Source organism: Vulpes lagopus, chromosome 5, assembly GCF_018345385.1.
Source record: "Vulpes lagopus strain Blue_001 chromosome 5, ASM1834538v1, whole genome shotgun sequence".
Taxonomy (NCBI): Eukaryota; Metazoa; Chordata; class Mammalia; order Carnivora; family Canidae; genus Vulpes; species Vulpes lagopus.
In genome coordinates this window covers 55,638,118-55,655,971 of record NC_054828.1, presented here as the reverse complement: position 1 = coordinate 55,655,971, position 17,854 = coordinate 55,638,118, and the positions used below count along the sequence as shown (strand labels likewise).

At 38.8% G+C, this 17,854-nt stretch overlaps 1 protein-coding gene across 1 annotated transcript in view; it reads left to right on the top strand.

The window, feature by feature from the left end:
- TRHDE (thyrotropin releasing hormone degrading enzyme) overlaps nt 1-17,854 on the top strand; it is a 388,541-nt gene that overhangs the window by 103,990 nt on the left and 266,697 nt on the right. The window contains exon 3 of the mRNA XM_041755901.1: nt 10,986-11,112. Within this exon, the coding sequence (XP_041611835.1) occupies nt 10,986-11,112 (127 nt within the window). The remainder of the gene's footprint in view (nt 1-10,985; nt 11,113-17,854) is intronic.

Sequence of the window (17,854 nt, the reverse complement as noted above, 5' to 3'; positions counted from 1 at the left end):
TGTTCTACAGGCACTTTGTAAAGAGCAAAGTGAGAAAAATCTGAGTTACTTAAAATTATTAGAAGAAAGTCTCCAGAATTATTTAGTATATGATTTTAAAAGGTTTCTGATAATTGCATGTGTGTGCTTACATTTTTGCGTTATATTACAATCGTATATGTGTTTTTACCTTTCCTTCGAGATCTTTACTCCTGTGAAAAATAAACATCATATGTCAGAATTTAAGTAATCGCTTACTTTCCCTTACTTCCATGGTGCTCTGTCCCTGTTCTGCTCAAGCACCGTCTGTGTAGAGAGGACTTCTTTGAGCCGGTGTAGATTAGATCCACTTTATTATTCTCAATTATAAGACTGTTGCTGTATCTCCCCACTGGACGGCAAGCTCCTTGAAAAAAGGGACCATCTCTCTTTTGCTCACTTTTGGACACTCAGCATGTGAACAGTAGCTTGGCCATTCATAGATGCTCATCAAATGTTAACTGAATAAATAAAGGTCTCATTGGTGAAATCTTTAATCAGTCGTTGATGGTCTTTTTTTTAATAATAAATTTATTTTTTATTGGTGTTCAATTTGCCAACATACAGAATAACACCCAGTGCTCATCCCGTCAAGTACCCCCCTCAGTGCCCATCACCCATTCACCCCCACCCGCCTCCCACCTCCCCTTGCACCACCCCTAGTTCGTTTCCCAGAGTTAGGAGTCTTCATGTTCTGTCCCCCTTTCTGATATTTCCTACCCATTTCTTCTCCCTTCCCTTCTATTCCCTTTCACTATTATTTATATTCCCCAAATGAATGAGAACATATAATGTTTGTCATTTTCCGATTGACTTATTTTACTCAGCATAATAACCTCCACTTTGATGGTCTTACTAGAAATTGCACAGCTACCAGAGACAAAGTGAATTTGAACTTATCTAAAGTTCCCTTGCATTATGACTCCCTTCCAAAGGATATTCCATCCTAATAATGGCAAATATCTGACACCAGTGCCACTTCTCCTACCGTTTTTTTGCAGATATTATTTTATTTATTTATTTATGAGAGACACAGAGAAAGAGGCAGAGACACAGGCAGAGGGAGAAGCAGGCTCCACGCAGGGAGCTGGGTGCGGGACTCAATCTTGGGACCCCGGGGGTCACACCCCGAGCTGAAGGCAGACGCTCAACCACTGAGCCTCCCACTTCTCTTGCCCTTAACAGCACAGATGGCATTTCACAGATCATGGCACTTTCTCCTGCCAGGTACAGATGTGGTCTCAGTGTTCACCTAATCGTGTCCTCTAAGCAGCCACTCTCTGTTGTCAGGATAGTTGAGACTTAATTGCCATCCCTATTTTTGTGACAAAGAAATTTGCGGCAACTGCCTTTAGCATTTTTCTCCCTTCAATGATTAAATACTTAAAATCCTATAAAAAGATGAAACAAATATACTTTAAACATAGAGAGTCCATGAAACTACAGGGTAAAGGCACTGGGTCCAATAGACATCCCCTAAGGAAAACCTATTTGGGACATTCAGGTGTTTTAAGAGATCAAAAATACATAACTCCTATACCTTAATTCATTGCTATGATGTGTTACTACGATCATAAGAAAATTTATCAAAAGCCAGCTTCTTCTATTCCATATTGGTTACTAAAATTATTTCTGTGTAATCAGTACCAAGCTCATGGGAGGTTAATGGGAAAAATAGAGACAAAATCGAGAGTAAAGGATGTTAGCTGAGCAGTTGGCATGTCTGTATTTCCAAGGGAAGTGAAAAATGCAGAGGATTAAAACCCTGTGAAGATTAAAGGAAGACTTTTCATTGTTTTATTCTCAAAATAAGGGGACTAGATGAGAAGAACTGAGATGCAGCAATCTCTCGGGCATAATATATACAAGTAATGATAAGCTACTATCCCTGGAAGGGACTTTTAGCGAAGACTAGGAAAGTGACCTAACGGTCACAAGTTGACAGAAGAAGTTCGGGAGGGAGCTGAGTCTCGCGTCCCTGCATGTTCCGACTGTAGTGTCCTTTCCACGGGGCTAAATGGGCAGTTTGGTTCATGGCGGTTGTTGGAAGAAGCTGTGCAGACGGACAGCGAAACCCCAGTAAGCGATTGATGTTTTTCGAGCTGGGCTCTCATCCCAGGCTATCAGAAAATGCAAATAAGCAGGTGTAATAAAATTATATTTCATTGCTTCCGAGTGATAACTATATTTATGAAGACTTAGTTTCTATGTTATGATTAAGTAGAACATTGTTCTCCCAAAAGAGGAAGACAGCTGTGATTTTCCTTTTCACAGTATAAAATGAATTATCGTACAGCAATCTCCTGACTAACCACACAGCAGTTCTCTGGCTGGTGAAATATTTTGAACTCCCCCCCCCCCCAACCATTCCTCCACCGGGGTCTCCATTGTTCTAACGGGACACTGGCGTGTGGTGGGTACAGGCAAAGCGAATGATTGTCCCTAAGTGAGAATGTGACTTCAGTTGACTTTACTTGGTTACTAAAGGACTTGTTAGAATTTTAGGACTAGTTGAATAAATCCTACCATTTCTCTGCACCCCTACTGCCATCTCCCCATTAAGGATGGCCTTAAATGTATAGATTGCTTTGGGTAAACTATCATCACCGTTTACTAGGACTTCTACAACAGTCTCACTCATTTCCTTCTATTTGTTCCTATTCCCTTCTAGCTCATCATCTACACTGTGGTGATAGAAGCGTTTTTTTTTTTTTTTTTCTCTGTTTCAGCGACACTTTCCCTGGCGTTAGTATTTTTTGCCTTTTCCTGCTTTCGAAATGAACTCTCGGTGACAAAATATCAAAGTCCACTGGAAACTGTGGAGAAGCTCACAAGTAAGGACAGATAGCAACAGGTGGCAAGAAGTGAGATGTGGTTAAGGCAGTGGTTACAGATGTTCACAGGAAGCTAAAACTGTCCAGCAGGTTGTGCCCTAAGGTTAGCACAGGTTAGACTAGTCACTACCTTGGTGTGCGGCCTCAGTGTGTTTGGGGTTAGATTCTCCAAGGCAATACAGTTTCTTCTAGTTAAGAGTTCCTGGTTTGCACCCGTGGCGGGTGGCTGGAGGGGACTATACCAGGGACCCCCATCACCTGTTTAGTTCAGCCCCCACCCACCTCGCCTCTGGTAACCATCAGTTTGTTCTCTATAGCTAAGAGCCTGTTTCTTGGTTTGCATCGCTCTCTCATTTTCTCTTTTCTCATTTGTTTTGTTTCTTAAATTCTACATATGAACGAAATCATATGGATTTGTCTTTCTCTGACTTATTTTGCTTAGCATGATACTCTCTAGCACCACCCATGTCATTGCAAATGGTAAGATTTCACTCTTTCCTATATATATATATATATATATATATATATAATGTATATATATTTTTTATTATGAATTTATTTTTTATTGGTGTTCAATTTGCCAACATATAGCATAACACCCAGTGCTCATCCCATCAAGTGCCCCCCTCAGTGCCTGTCACCCAGCCACCCCAACCCCCTGCCCACCTCCCCCTCCACCACCCCTAGTTCGTTTCCCAGATTTCACTCTTTTCAATGACTGATATTCCTGTGTGTGTGTGTCTGTGTCTGTCTGTGTGCCTGTGTGTATCACGTCATTATCCATTCGTCAGTCGATGGACACTTGGGCTGTTCCATAATTTGGTTATTACAGATAATGCTGCTGTAAGCGTCAGGGTGCTGCATCCCTTTGAATTAGCATATCTGTATCCTCTGGTAAATACCAAGTAGTGCAATTGCTGGGTCATAGGGTAGCTCTGTTTTTTTAACTTTTTGAGGAATCTCTATATTGTTCTCCAGAGCGCTGCACCAGTTGGCATCCCCACCAGCAGCGTAAGAGGGCTCCCCTTTCTCTGCATCCTCACCAACATCTGTTGTTTCCTGCGTTGTTGATTTCAGCCATTCTGACAGGTGTGAGGTGATACCTCATTGTAGTTTTGATTTGCATTTCCAGATCATGATCGATGTTGAGCATCTTTTCATGTGTCTGTTGACCATCTGGATGTCTCTTTGGAAAAATGTCTACTCATGTCTTCTGCTCATTTTTGATTTGATTATTTGGATTTTGGTTGTTGAGCTTTAGTAGTTTTTTGTATATTCTGGATACTAACCCTTTATCAGATATGTCATTTGCAAATATCTTCTCTCATTACACAGGTTGCCTTTTATTTTTTTTTTAATATTTATTTATTTATTTATTTATTTATTTATTTATTTATTTATTTATTTATTTATTTCACAGGTTGCCTTTTAGTGTTGTCGATTATTCCCTTCACTGTGCAGAAGTTCTTGATTTTGACAAAGTCCCAGTGGTTTATTTTTGCCTGTTCCCCTTGTTTTTAGAGACATATCTAGTAAAAAGGTGCTACCGCCAATGTCAAAAAGGTTACTGCTTGTGTTCTCCTCTAAGATTTTAATGGTTTCCTGTTTCATGTTTAGGTCATTCATCCATTTTGAACTTGTGTATGGTGTAAAAAAAGTGGTCCAGTTTCATTCTTTTGCATGTGGCTGTCCAGTTTTCCCAGTACCATTTGTTGAAGAGACTTTTTCATGTAGAATATTCTTTCCTGCTTAGTCAAAGATTAATTGACTATATAGTTGTAAGTTCAGTTTTGGGTTTTCTGTTCTGTTTTGTTGACGTCTGTGTCTATTTTTGTGCCAGTCTCATACTTTTTGATCACTACAGTTTTATAATATAACTTTAAGTCCAGAATTATGATGCCTCCAGCTTTTATTTTTCGAAGTTGCTTTGTTCGGGGTCTTTTGTGGTTCCATACAAATTTTAGGATTGCTTGTTCTAGTTCTGTGGAAAATGCTGTTGTTATTTTGATAGGGATGGCCTTTAATGTGTAGATTGCTTTGGGTAGAATAGACTTTTTAACAGTATTTGTTCTTCCAATCTATGGGCACGGAATATTTTTCCATTCCTTTATGTTGTCTTCAATTTCTTTCATGAGTGTTTTATAGTTTTCAGGGTACAGGTCTTTCACCCCTTTGGATAGGTTTATTCCTAGGTTTCTCATTATTTTTGATGTAATTGTAAATGGGATTGATTCCCTAATTTCTCTTTGCAGTGATATAATCTGTGTAAACCTAATTCTGGTTATATCATTTTGTGGCTTAAAATCTTGCCTGTGCTCATAGTATTAAATTAACATCCTATGATTTGTTTTACAGGCCTTTCTTCAATATGGTTTGAAGTTTCTCTTCCTTTCTCTAGTGTCATCTATCACTATATGTCTCCTCATTATTTTCCCATTTTGTCTGTGGGCAGGCTAAATTAGCAGCCCCCTGTACCTCAGTTCACCTGGCATAGGTCACTGGTATGGTCTTTCTGAAATGCAAAAGTAATTTTATTATTTTCTGGCTTAATAGCCACCAATGAAATGCTATCATTGTTATAACAAAGTGCCAGTATTTATTAATTTTAAAATCACTTATTTGGTCAACATTGTTGCCTTAACACATAATGTCATTTTGGTATGGAATGTTAATGTCCACCTGGTAGCTTAGTTCATTCAACTTATCTTTCAAGATGTGGGTGAAACATTCCCCTCCCTGATAATCCCACAGTTTTATCAAGGGGTTCCTATTATACATTCCCTTAGGGCCTGCACACGCCTGTGGAATTCATTCATTCATTCATCAAAGGTTTATTGAATATCTACTGTGTACAAGGTCCTTGAGAGGCAAATTGAAGAAAATGTTTTGACCTACAAAAATGGCACTTTCACATAGTTAGAACTAATAAATAAAAATCTTTTTTCTCATGAAACTTTCATTCTTGGAAAGCAGGCAACAAGAAGCAAAATGAATAAGTAAAACATATCTTTTGTTAAATGGTGATAAATGTTACAGGAAATAATAAAGCAAGGAAAGGGGGCAGAGAGTCTTGGAGTGGGAGGGAAGGCTTTTTATAAACAGATATTTGGACAAGTATCTAAGGGAGAAGAAGGGATAAGACAGAGATACCTAAGAGAAAACTCAAAAGATTTGATGGGCAAATCTCCGGCGTATTTGAGGAATGTCAAGGAAGCTAGTGTATGAGTTGAGTAAGATTAGTTTGGAGCAATGTGGTAGGAAATGAGGCTGGACAGGTCTTTTGTTGTTGTTGTTGTTGTGTGTGTGTGTGTGTGTGTTTCAGATTTTATTTATTTATTTGAGAGAAAGAGTGAGTAAGAGAGAGAGCACACGAGCAGGGGCAGAGGGAGAAGGAGAAACAGACTCCCTTGCTGAGCAGGGAGCCTGACTCGGAACTCAAACTCAGGGCTCTAGAATCATGACCTGAGCTAAAGGCAGCCACTTAATGGACTGAGCCACCCAGGCTCCTCAGGCTGGAGAATTTAAAGAGACTAGATTTTAGAGGGAGAAGCAGGCTCCATGCACTGGGAGCCTGATGTGGGATTCGATCCCGGGTCTCCAGGATCGCGCCCTGGGCCAAAGGCGGGCGCCAAACCGCTGCGCCACCCAGGGATCCCAAGAGACTAGATTTTTATAGGAATTAGAGGACCTTATAAAAACGTATGCTTTTTTCTCTGAATAAGATGGCAAATCACTGGAAAAGGACAAGCAGAAGAGTGATATATTTGATGTTCATTTGAAAGGAATATTTTGGTTATTGTGTAGAGAACAGACTGAAAGGAGTAAGGGATGAGACATCTGTAGGAAAGTGGATCACTCATCTATCCAAGAAATGAAGAAAACTTGAAGTAGGGTGTGATGGTCCAGTTGTGAGAAGTGGTTGGAGTCTGGATATATTTTTAAGGTAGAGCCAAAGGATTTGATGGCCAATTGAAAATGGAATGAAAGAGAAAGAGGGAAACAAGGATAATGTTGAGGTACTGGGATTGGGTAGCTGGATGGAAAGAATTTAAAGAGAACAGGTATGTGTGTGTGTGAGAGATGGAGAGAGAAGAGAGAGAACAGAAGAGAGGAGAGGAGAGGAGAGGAGAGGAGAAAGAAGAGAAGAGAAGAGAAGAGAAGAGAAGAGAAGAGAAGAGAAGAGAAGAGGAGAAGGGAAGGGAAGGGAAGGGAAGGGAAGGGAAGGGAAGGGAAGGGAAGGGAGGGGAGGGGAGGGGAGGGAAGGGGAGGGGAGGGGATGGGAGGAGAGGAGAGGAGAGGAGAGATCTGGTATATGATTTCAAACATGTTAAATCTGAGATGCCTTATAGATGCCCAAGTGCACATGTCCAATGGGCAGCTGGATGAATAATCTGGAAGTTGGAATTGTAGGGTGGGTCTTCAGCATCTGATCTTTATAACCACAAAACTAGATGTTACCATCAAGATTCTGAACATAGGCAGGAAAGTAAGTATGTCTATGGATTAATACCTGGGAACCTCCAAAATTAAGTAATGAAAGGGATGAGGAGGAGTCGTTGAGGAGACTGAGAAGGAGTGGTTAACGGGATAGAAGGAAAAGTAAAATGGAAGCCAAAGCAAGAAGATGGTTCAAGGAGGGGGAAACAGTTGGGTCAATCGCTGCTGGTAGGTGAGGCACGTTGAAGACTAGAATCGCACTGTTGGACTTGGCATCCTGAGGCCATTAGTGATCTCAGTGAGAACACTGTTGGTGTATAGTGGGGATGAAAGCCCTGTTGCAGTGAGTTCAAGAAAGATTAGAAGCAGACCTATAAATAAGCAACCACCCTACTTACGCTTCTTATCTCAAGGTATAAGTGCTGTTTTCATTCTCAAACGTGTTCCAGTTTGGATGTTAACTTATATGTTCATACTAACTATATGGAAAACTCTTTCAACGGGCACTGCTGGAAGCCATAGCTGGAGGAACTGTGCTCGAGCAAAATTTTTTGTTTGTTTGTTTGAAAACATAGAAAACAATATAGAGTATTTGCTGATGAAAACAATCCCATATGGAGGCATAGATGGGTGATGTGGGAGATAAAGGAGAGAAGTCTGGGCTTGATGTTTTTGAAAAGGCGAGATAGAGTGTAGGGGCCTGGCCTTGTGTGGGAAGTTAGTTAATCCTTTGTAATGAGGGAAGACCGGGTACACTGTTTGTTACATTGCTTACATTATATTTTTGTTGTGGATTTGTTTTCCACATATTACAAACCTCGTAAGAGTAGTAGGTGTGAATGTCTTGTTCATTTTGTGGTAGGACTTTGTATTGTTCTATTTCTATTCCTTAGTGCAATGCCTGGCACACAACAGGTATGCCATAAATGTCTGAATGGAGCAAATGAAGGCACCATGCTAAACCTGTGAATGCTTTATCTTCTCACTCAAGTTGGATTATTTCCATCAAATCTTGACAACCAGATTGATTTAATTGTGTTGCTCTTGTTTGGGCCCACAGATAGCCTGACCAACTGGTAGGGCTGATTGACGGGAATGGCTGTGTTTCTACCAAAATCAATGATGCTTTGTAGGAGTAAAATCAGTAACCTTTGCTGCATCATTTTTGCAGTGGTCCTGGTTATGGTTTCAACATGAATTTACTATTTACTTCACCTTTGAGCTTTCTGAAAGCTATCTATTCTTCCTCAGAATACATTTGTTATTTTAACTTACTATTCGTGCGACATACATCATTATCTGGTATTATCTAACCAACCCAGTACATGGGAAGCTCTTCGAGAATGGGGACTGCACCTTCATTGCCTTTTTAATTTTTTTTTCTCAAATTGCTTTGTATCATCGCTGGTTAGAAGACATGTCTTCACCACTGAATTAAAAATCCTTAGTCCAGGCCCTAGTGCAAGTTAGATGCCAAATAAATATTTGTTGAACGAATGACTCTGTGAATGAATGATTACTGTCTGTGGTGTATGTTGATGATGCACAGCCCAGATCTCCTTTCCTGTTTGATGTGCCTACCCCCAGCTCTTCATTGCTTTGCTCCTGGAAGCTCACACTTAAAATCTCTTCCAAAAGACTATCTCTGGGCCACTGGAGCTGCATCACGTAGATGCTACAAGAACAGGGAGTCCTTGGGATTTTATGCATTCCCCTTGGTAACCAGTATCCGATGACTGAGATGCAAGAGTATGAGGTCTATCTGTCTTGCAGTGCAAACTTGCCACTGAAATTTATACTCTAGAGCTCCCTGTGGGATGGGGGTAAGGCCAGGACTTTGCTCGGCTGATTAGCCTCCCTTTTCTTGCTTGCCTTGCCTCTTGTAGATTTCTTTCACGAACACTTCCTCAGTGAATCACTCGTATGCTCACCCTTTTCTTAGGGTTTGCCTCTTGGCAACTTGACTTAAGATAGTGCATGTTTGGGATCCCTGGGTGGTGCAGCGGTTTGGCGCCTGCCTTTGGCCCAGGGCGCGATCCTGGAGACCTGGGATCGAATCCCACATCAGGCTCCCAGTGCATGGAGCCTGCTTCTCCCTCTGCCTGTGTCTCTGCCTCTCTCTCTCTCTCTCTGTGACTATCATAGATAAATAAAAAAAAAAATTAAGATAGTGCATGTTTATAGTCAATTAATGTCAGGGTCAGGGAGTTGTATCCACAGTCTCTCTCTCTGAGTGTTAAGTTCTGCTGTTGCAACTGGCACTTCCTGATAGTGTACGGTTTTATCTGACTGCCAACCAAAACTGTTAACTAAATTTGATATCTGATATGATTGTAGGGTAGGAAGTAGCTTTACCACTTCAGTAAATAATTGTTATTGAATTTAGTAAATATCTTATTGAATTACAGGTCTTTCTAACATCAAGTCAGAATGCATTTTTCTAAACTTTTCTACTCTTTTTATTTATATACATCTCTGTTCTCCCTCCTAAGCAAGGATAACAGAGTTAATTGTATAATCAATTTTTTATATGATTGATTACAGCTTTCTTTTGTCTTCTTGTTGAATATAAATATCCATTTTCACATACTGAGTAAACCATTTATTATTATTATTATTGTTTTTAGTGATTCAAAAAGAACACAAACTCCTTTATCTATAAAATGAGATTGGAAGTAATGTGTTTTAGAACTGAAAAGCACTTTTGTCAACAACTTCATTTTATAAGTGAGAACATTTGAGGCCCAAAGAGGTTGAGTAATTTGTTCAATATCACCCAGCTCGCTTAGTGGCGGAACAGGACTAACACCCTACTCCCAGGCTGCTGTGTTCTCCACTGCTCTACAAAATGCATATTTCTTATTCACAGAATTGATATAAGGATTAGGGGCCACATCTGTGAAAAATAGATTTAGCCTTTGGAAAGAAAGATTCTGGATAGCTTTATGAAATCTTTATGAAAACTAATCTCATTTTAACCTTTTCTGTACAATTGTTAGTTTTGTTCAGTTTTATGTTATTTGCCCCAGGCTTCTTTTTGGCCAAGGACTAGATAATATACGATGCTTGATTTAAAAATCAATAGTAAGTATCTGAATTGTGTTAGAGGTATGAAATACTTCAGCTGGTTTCGAAGCTGGGAGTAGTTGCAGACAGCCTTCCAGAATGGCAATCATTTATGTACATGAGAAGTTTGCTATTCCTACTTTGCATATTAGGAATAAGGGCAGTTGGCTCCAAAGAAAAGAAGGAAACATGAATTATATTTTGTTCAGCCTGGCAATACTGCCAAAGCTTGATGCAATGTGTCTTTAACAAACCATGAATTTTCTCTCCTGCGGAGCCACCGTATCCTGCCTCCTTACAGCATAGTCAGGGGACCATTATACTAATCCACTGCACCTTCATATCTCTAGCAAGCACATGTAAGTGATAACTTGAATATTTATTTTGATGCAAGGTGTATAAATCTTCTCTATGTCATCTTGTAAAGTGAGAAAATTGTGACTTGCTCAACTTGGTTACTTTAATTGTTCAAGTTTGGTTCTTTCAGCCACAGCGTGCTTTAATATATGAATAAGAATCCTGTTTAATTTTTGTAGTAGACACAGTGATTTGTGTAGATTCATATATGCAGGGAAGATTAAATTTGAATACCAAAAGGCTAAAGTAACTTTTATATATATTTTTAATTAGGTACGATTATATGCAAGACCCGATGCTATCAGAAGAGGATCTGGGGACTATGCTCTCCATATAACAAAGAGATTAATAGAATTTTATGAAGACTACTTTAAGGTGCCCTATTCCTTGCCAAAACTAGGTAAGTATTTTCTTGGTTATTTTATTGGAAGGGATCTCTGAAAGTAGAAATTTTTCTTCATGCATATATTTGATATGTGAAAATTCCAAGAGGTTTTTTTTTTTTTAAGAGAATGAACATAAAAAATAATTCTTTCTGAAGAGGTAAAGTAAAACTTGATGTTTCCTAAATCTTGCCAAGAATTCCTCATAGGAATTAAGAAAGGCGTTATGTAAGTTTAGGTTTTCAAAAGAGAAGTAGCTATAATTCATTGACTGTGTGCTTGCCAACATCTCATTTAATCCTTGCAAGCAGTAGATGGGTAGGTACTGTTAGAACATTTTCTACTCAAGGGACTTGACATCCAGGGAATCTTTTATTCGTTCAGACTGCCAGTAAGTGGTGGAGCTGGGGTTTCAAGCTCAGTCTTGATGACTCCCAGAACTCTTTGGTGTTTTACACTGAGAGCACACTCACTGATTATTTTCTCTTTCCTAATTCTCAGATTTTGAACCAGAATGTATCAGTTATTTCACATTATTTTTGTCCAGTCTTATTTCAGTACAGTTATAGCAAGTAGAATAAAAACAAAGGAGAAGGGAAATTGTATAATGGAGATTATGCTCAGCAAGAGTACTCTGATGTTTCTTCCTTTTACAAAGACAGTATGTGTAATAATTGTTTGTCAAAGGAATAAATGGATGAATTTTATTATCCTAAATTGAGTGAAACTACCATTTTTGCATGTGAGTGAACTATGACTTTCTAGGAAGTTAGAAAGTGTACGTATACCCATTGGAAATGCTGAAGTTGTTTCTCCTTCTCAGAAAACCTGTTTTGAAATCCTACATCACAGCAGTCTTTTGTTCTCCTCCCCGCATCTTTTTGCCTTCCCAAGAACATTTTTGATCAGCATCCACATAAAAGTGATTGCTCATTGGCAAGAATAAAGTGCTTACCTGATCAAAACTGTTAGTATTTGAACCACAGGTTCCTCTCTCTGGAGAACCGGGCCTATTTTATTAAAGTAACTGCCTGCTGTGTAGCTGTTATTGGTCTTACAATGAATAGTTTAGAAAGTAGATAGAAGAGTTGATATTGTTACCAAAATGGGTGTGGCATACAATTTTAGGGAGTAATATTACAAAATTCTGAGGTCTTTTCGAAATATGTGCTCTTAGAATCCGTAAGATTTTATTTCAAATCACCAAACAAAATTTTATTTCAGAGGATCTATAGTTAGTTTAGTTTCGTTCTTTCTTTCTTTCATTTTTTCCCCCCTCTATATCGACTTCCCTATATGAATCTGTTACCCTGAAATCTCTCTGGTAGGCACCCAAGGCAGGAAGGACTATCTGACCTCATTTGCTTGGGAGGTGGCTCTGTTCTCTACTCCAGGTAAAACCAGCTGGGAACTTCCCAGCTTGACCCTAATGTAAAATTCACAAGTGCTTATGTTGCAGGTTCAGCGAGAGGAATAAAATGTGGATCTTTGTCCCCTTCAGACCAGTAATTAGCAGAGGAACTCAATTTATAACTTCAGGGGGTTCCATGTAACTGTCAGCTTGCAGCAGGAAGCATTTCTGTTCCTCTCTTTCACTCACAATTGAACCATACAGGCTTTCATCTGGTAGAAAAGAGCTTTGTTCACTGTTACTATTACTTGTTAAGCTCCTTGTGGTGTATATAATTGAATGATTTGACTTACCTCAGAATACTCCTTTGTAGGTATCTAGGGGAGTTACCACAGCCTTTGGCACTTTATAAAATCCTATTTAAAGTTCTACCTATTTCATATGTCTATAGATATTTAGATTATAAAATAATGGATTTATGAGTTTGTTTTCCAAATACTCCCTACATAAAATTCCTAAGCACAGAAGCATGTTGCCAAATCCTTAGTTTCCATTGTATGTCATGAATAAATAAGTTTTATTGAAACCGACCATCTTTCTTAATGGTGTAGGTAGATGTGTCCTAGATGTCAGCTGCATCTGCCTGTACCCTTTAGGTCTACCTAGGATGGTCTCCAAGACCTATATCTCCCTCTCTCCCTCCTCTCTTCTATCTTTCCTTCCGTTCTTCCTCCCTTGCTTCCCTCCCTCCTTCCTTCCTTCCCTCATTTATTTAATAAGCACTTTTGAGTGCCCCCCTGTAGGCACTTTTCTACATGATGGAGATACAGCAGTGAATAAAAAAAGGGCAAAAATCCCTTTCCTCCTGGGGCTTATATCCTGTTAGGTAGAGACAGACATTGGAGCAATTATTTACACATATAGTATATCAGATGGTGATAAGTGCCCTTACAAATAAAGCTGGAATGGAGGTATAAGAAGTGTAGGGGGTGGATGAGGCAAAGGAAGGGAGCCGGAATTTTAAAATGAATGAATACAGGAGGATTCATTGGGAAGTTGACTCTTGAGCAAAGAATTTAAAGGAGTGAAAGAGCAAAGCCGAATGGATATTGTGGAACAAGTATCTAAGTGTAGAGGCAGAGGGAGCAAAGTGCCCAGACTTGGAGATGGGAGCTTGCTGGTATATTTGAGGAACCCAAAGAGGCAAGAATGACTAGAACAGAGTGAGTATGTGGGTGAGAAAGGAGATGAGTTCAAGGAAGGAGTAATGGGTGGGTAGTGGATGTAGAGCCAGCAGGCCATTGGAAGGACTCTGGCTTTTTCTTTTCTTTTCTTTTCTTTCTTTTCTTTTCTTTTCTTTTCTTTTCTTTTCTTTTCTTTTCTTTTCTTTTCTTTTCTTTCTTTTCTTTTTTTCTTTCTTCTTTTCTTCTCTTCTCTCTTTTCCTTTCTTTTCTTTCTTTTCTTCTTTTTTTTTTTTTTCTGGGTGAGATGGAATTCTGTTGGTCAGTTTTCAGCACAGCCTTTACAACAATACTAGCTCTGAGGTTGAGAGACCCTAATGTGGGGGAAATGACAGAGCATGGAAAACAGATAAGAGGCTTCGGCAAAATTCAGGCAAAATATGATGGTTGCTTAGACTGAGATGTTAACAGTGAGGTAGTTGGAAGTGGTCCAGTTCTGGATATATATTGAAAACAGAGACAAAAATATTTCCTGATGAACAGAATGTAGGATGTGAGAGAGAGAAAGACCAAGGACAGCTCCAAGGTTTGGGTTTTGTTTTGTTTTTGGCTTGAGAATGAGAAGGACGGAATTGTCTTTTACTGAGACAGAATGATTGCGGAAGGAGATGTTTTTTGAGACTGATGGGTCTGTTAAACACTTAAGTAGCACCTTGATGTCTGGAAGGATTTCAAATGGACAACTGAATTATAAACATGGAGTTTGGGCGAGTAATCTGGCTAGAGATATCCATTTGCCAGCATATAATGATATAGAAAGCTATGAGGTTGGATGGGCTCACTAGGGTTGTGAGAGCAGATAGAAAAGAGAATAGGAACAAGGACGGACTGATCCAGTGTTTAGAGGTTAAGGACATTAAGAGCCAGTAAAGGCTGCAGAGAAGGAGTAATTGGTTAAGACATGAAGAAAACAGGAGTCTGCTGTTATTTCTGGGCATCTAGTGAATAATTTCAAAAATAAGCAGGTGGTAAACTGTGGTAAGTCAAGTTGGATGAAGAGTGAGAATTGACCACTTAATGGTCCCAACCATGTGACCATCATAGTGACCCTTGACAGGAGCAGTTTCACCCCGGGCAAAGGCCTGATGAGTGTGTTCAAGAACAAACGGCAGTGGGCCTGGGTGGGGATACAGTGACTAGAGACAATTTAGACTATGGATCAACACTTCTGAAAATTCCCCATGGGGAATATTTCTCTGGGAATAGAGGAGAAGGGAGAAATATTTGTACTCTAACTAGTGAGCAGTACTAGTTAGAGTACAAATAGTTACTCTAACTAGTAACTAATAACAACTAGTACTAGTAACTAGTAACTAGTAACAAATAGTTAGTACTATTTGTACTCTAACTAGTACTGCTCACCCTGGGTAAGAGCTGTTTCTATGGTCTGGTAGCTTGCAGATCTCAGATCAGTCCCTGTTCGAAACCACATCAAGGGAAACATGGAACTTGCCTTTCTTTGATTTGCATGAGAAAACCAAAAAATCAAAACAAGTAAGAAAACCCTCTGTCTGTTACCCTAATACCACTAAAGCTTTGGAGGTGATGTGTGCCTGTGTAAGTGCAGGGTATTGCACTGCAAAAACCAAAATGAAACCAAACAGACTCATAAAATGTAATATTGGATCTTCCATTCCTTAAAAGTGACTTTGCTGTTCTGTCATAAATTCTGCAATATCTTCTCTCTCCCCAAGTTCTTTTTCATGTCTAATGCTGAATTGTTTAACTTCCTCTGCTGTGGCATCATCTCGTGCTAGCTCATCTCTAAGGATTTGAGTTTCCACTCCAAGTAGTTTATCAGAATGGTTCCCTAAGAGGAATTCTCATGCTTGTTGTTAGGACAGTAATTTATTCTCCTTGTTGCATAGAGATACTCTTTTAGCATTTTAAGCCAAAATAGGCAGCCATCGTACACTGTATGAGGATTTGTTTGTAAAATCTCTAAATTACATAATTAAAACTTATTTTTATGAGGTTTGTAGAGATTTCCTCTTTCTTTGTCAGGTTATAATGAGATGTATAGAGTCTAGAGGAGGCAATACAGGAAACCTTTCTATAACTATGTGCCCTGTTTTCCCAAGAACTCTCAGAGGCATGGAGGTTTACTTCAAAACAAGGTTATTGTAAATATATAAAGATTTAAGCTGTCTTTCCTCTTATCCCAAAAACATTGATCACAGCTACAAGAATGAATGGGTTTTTATTTACAAAATATGGGCCACTTTTAAGGACTTTGTACATCCTAACCCATTTAATCTTTTTTTCCACAGCCTTTTGAGGGTAGTACCTGTTATTTTCTCATTTTCCGGCTGAGGAAATTTAGGGACTAAGTGACTACGTAATGTACTCAGTTCACACAGCAGGAATTAGTGGATTTATAATTCAAGCCAAGCTATCTGGCTCCAGAGCCTTGAGATTCTGCTGAAACAGATTCCAGAAATTGAGAATTCAGGGAGTTAAATATGAGTCACCCTAATAAACTAGATAATCTGATTGCTACAGGAACAAATGTCATAGCTATTTTTGTTAATTTCATATTGATGTTAAAAATAATATATTGTCCTCATAGAAAATTTGGAGATGCATTAAAATTAAAGAAGCACACGTTTTATAACTCACAAGGTCATCAACTAGCAGGAGAATATTTGAGTATTTTATTTTATTCTTTTATTTTGTTGTCAATATAATTAACATACAGTATTATGTTAGTTTCTGATGTACAATATAGTGATTTAACACTTCCATACATCCCCCAGTGGTCATCAGGACAAATGCACTCCTTCATCTTCATCTTTTATTTCACCCATCCCCCACTCTAGATTTGAATATTTTATTTTATTTTATTTTAAAGATTTTATTTATTTATTCATGAGAGACACAGAAAAAGAGAGAGGAACAGACACAGGCAGAGGGAGAAGCAGGCTCCGTGCAGGGAGCCCGACATGGGACTCGATCCCAGGTCTCCAGGATCACACCCTGGGCTGAAGGCGGTGCTAGACTGCCGAGCCACACGGGCTGTTCTATTTGAATATTTTAAATGTTTTATCATCATTGCTGCTTTATAAGTTAATTAGGTGGCAGATCAAGTGTCTCAGATTTGTACTGGAGTATTTTGTTATTCATCCTATTATATTTCAATTAATTATGGCAGACAGTTTTTAGTTTCCTTTTCTTGCTATTTTATAATTTGTAAATCAATAAGTTTTGTAAAGGAGTTTGCTTGATTGCTTCTTTTCAGTACTCTGTGCTTTTATGAAGAATTCATTACCTACTTGGCACAGTGCTATGATTGTAGAAGGAGCCACAGGTATTTTGTAACAAGAATTTCTGGCCTCAAGGAGATTGTGGTTTTGTTGAGGAGAGAATACAATATTTACTGAAATTAATGGATGAGAGACTCACACAATAGGGAATATAAACAAGCACTGAAATTTTGTAGAGCAAAAATATAGTACCATGTTAAGTTAAGAATGTGGGATCGTTGCACAATGCTATAGGCATGAAATGCACATAAAAAGAAGCTTTATCTTTACTTGAGTCCTGAAAAAAAGAAATACACTTAATCGGAGGTAGAGAAGAGCGGGGAGAAGTCATTTTGAGAATTATGTACGAGGGAAAGCCCATGGATACCTTAGGCTTTATGTATCATGTTGATAGAGTCTATTTATTTTTCTATAATGGGATAAGTTATGGGATAAGTTATGGGATAAAATGCCCTGTTGAAGCTCATGAATAGGAGAGAGTAGTTTGGATGATAGAGTTTTAAGCTATCAAGATACATTCACTTTTTTATTGTAGTGTGGTGGTGGTGGTGATGATGATGAAGATGATGATGATAATGGGCTATTTGCAAGTAGTAAAGCTTTGGAGATTTTCCCTTCATAAAATATTTGTGTTGATTGCTAAGTATTTCACTCTGTGGTTATATATCTTTTTTCTTTATTTTGTATTATTTAAAAATATTTATTTATTTATTTATTTATTTGAGAGAGAGAGAATGATTGGGTGGGAGAAAGAGCAGAGGGAAAGGGACAAGCAGACTCCCTGCTGAGTGTGGAGCGTCAGGTGAGGGCTCGATCCCTCCACTACCCTGAGATCATGACCTGAGCTGAAATCAAGAGATGGACACTTAACTGAGCCACCCAGGTATCCCGTATCTTTTTTCTT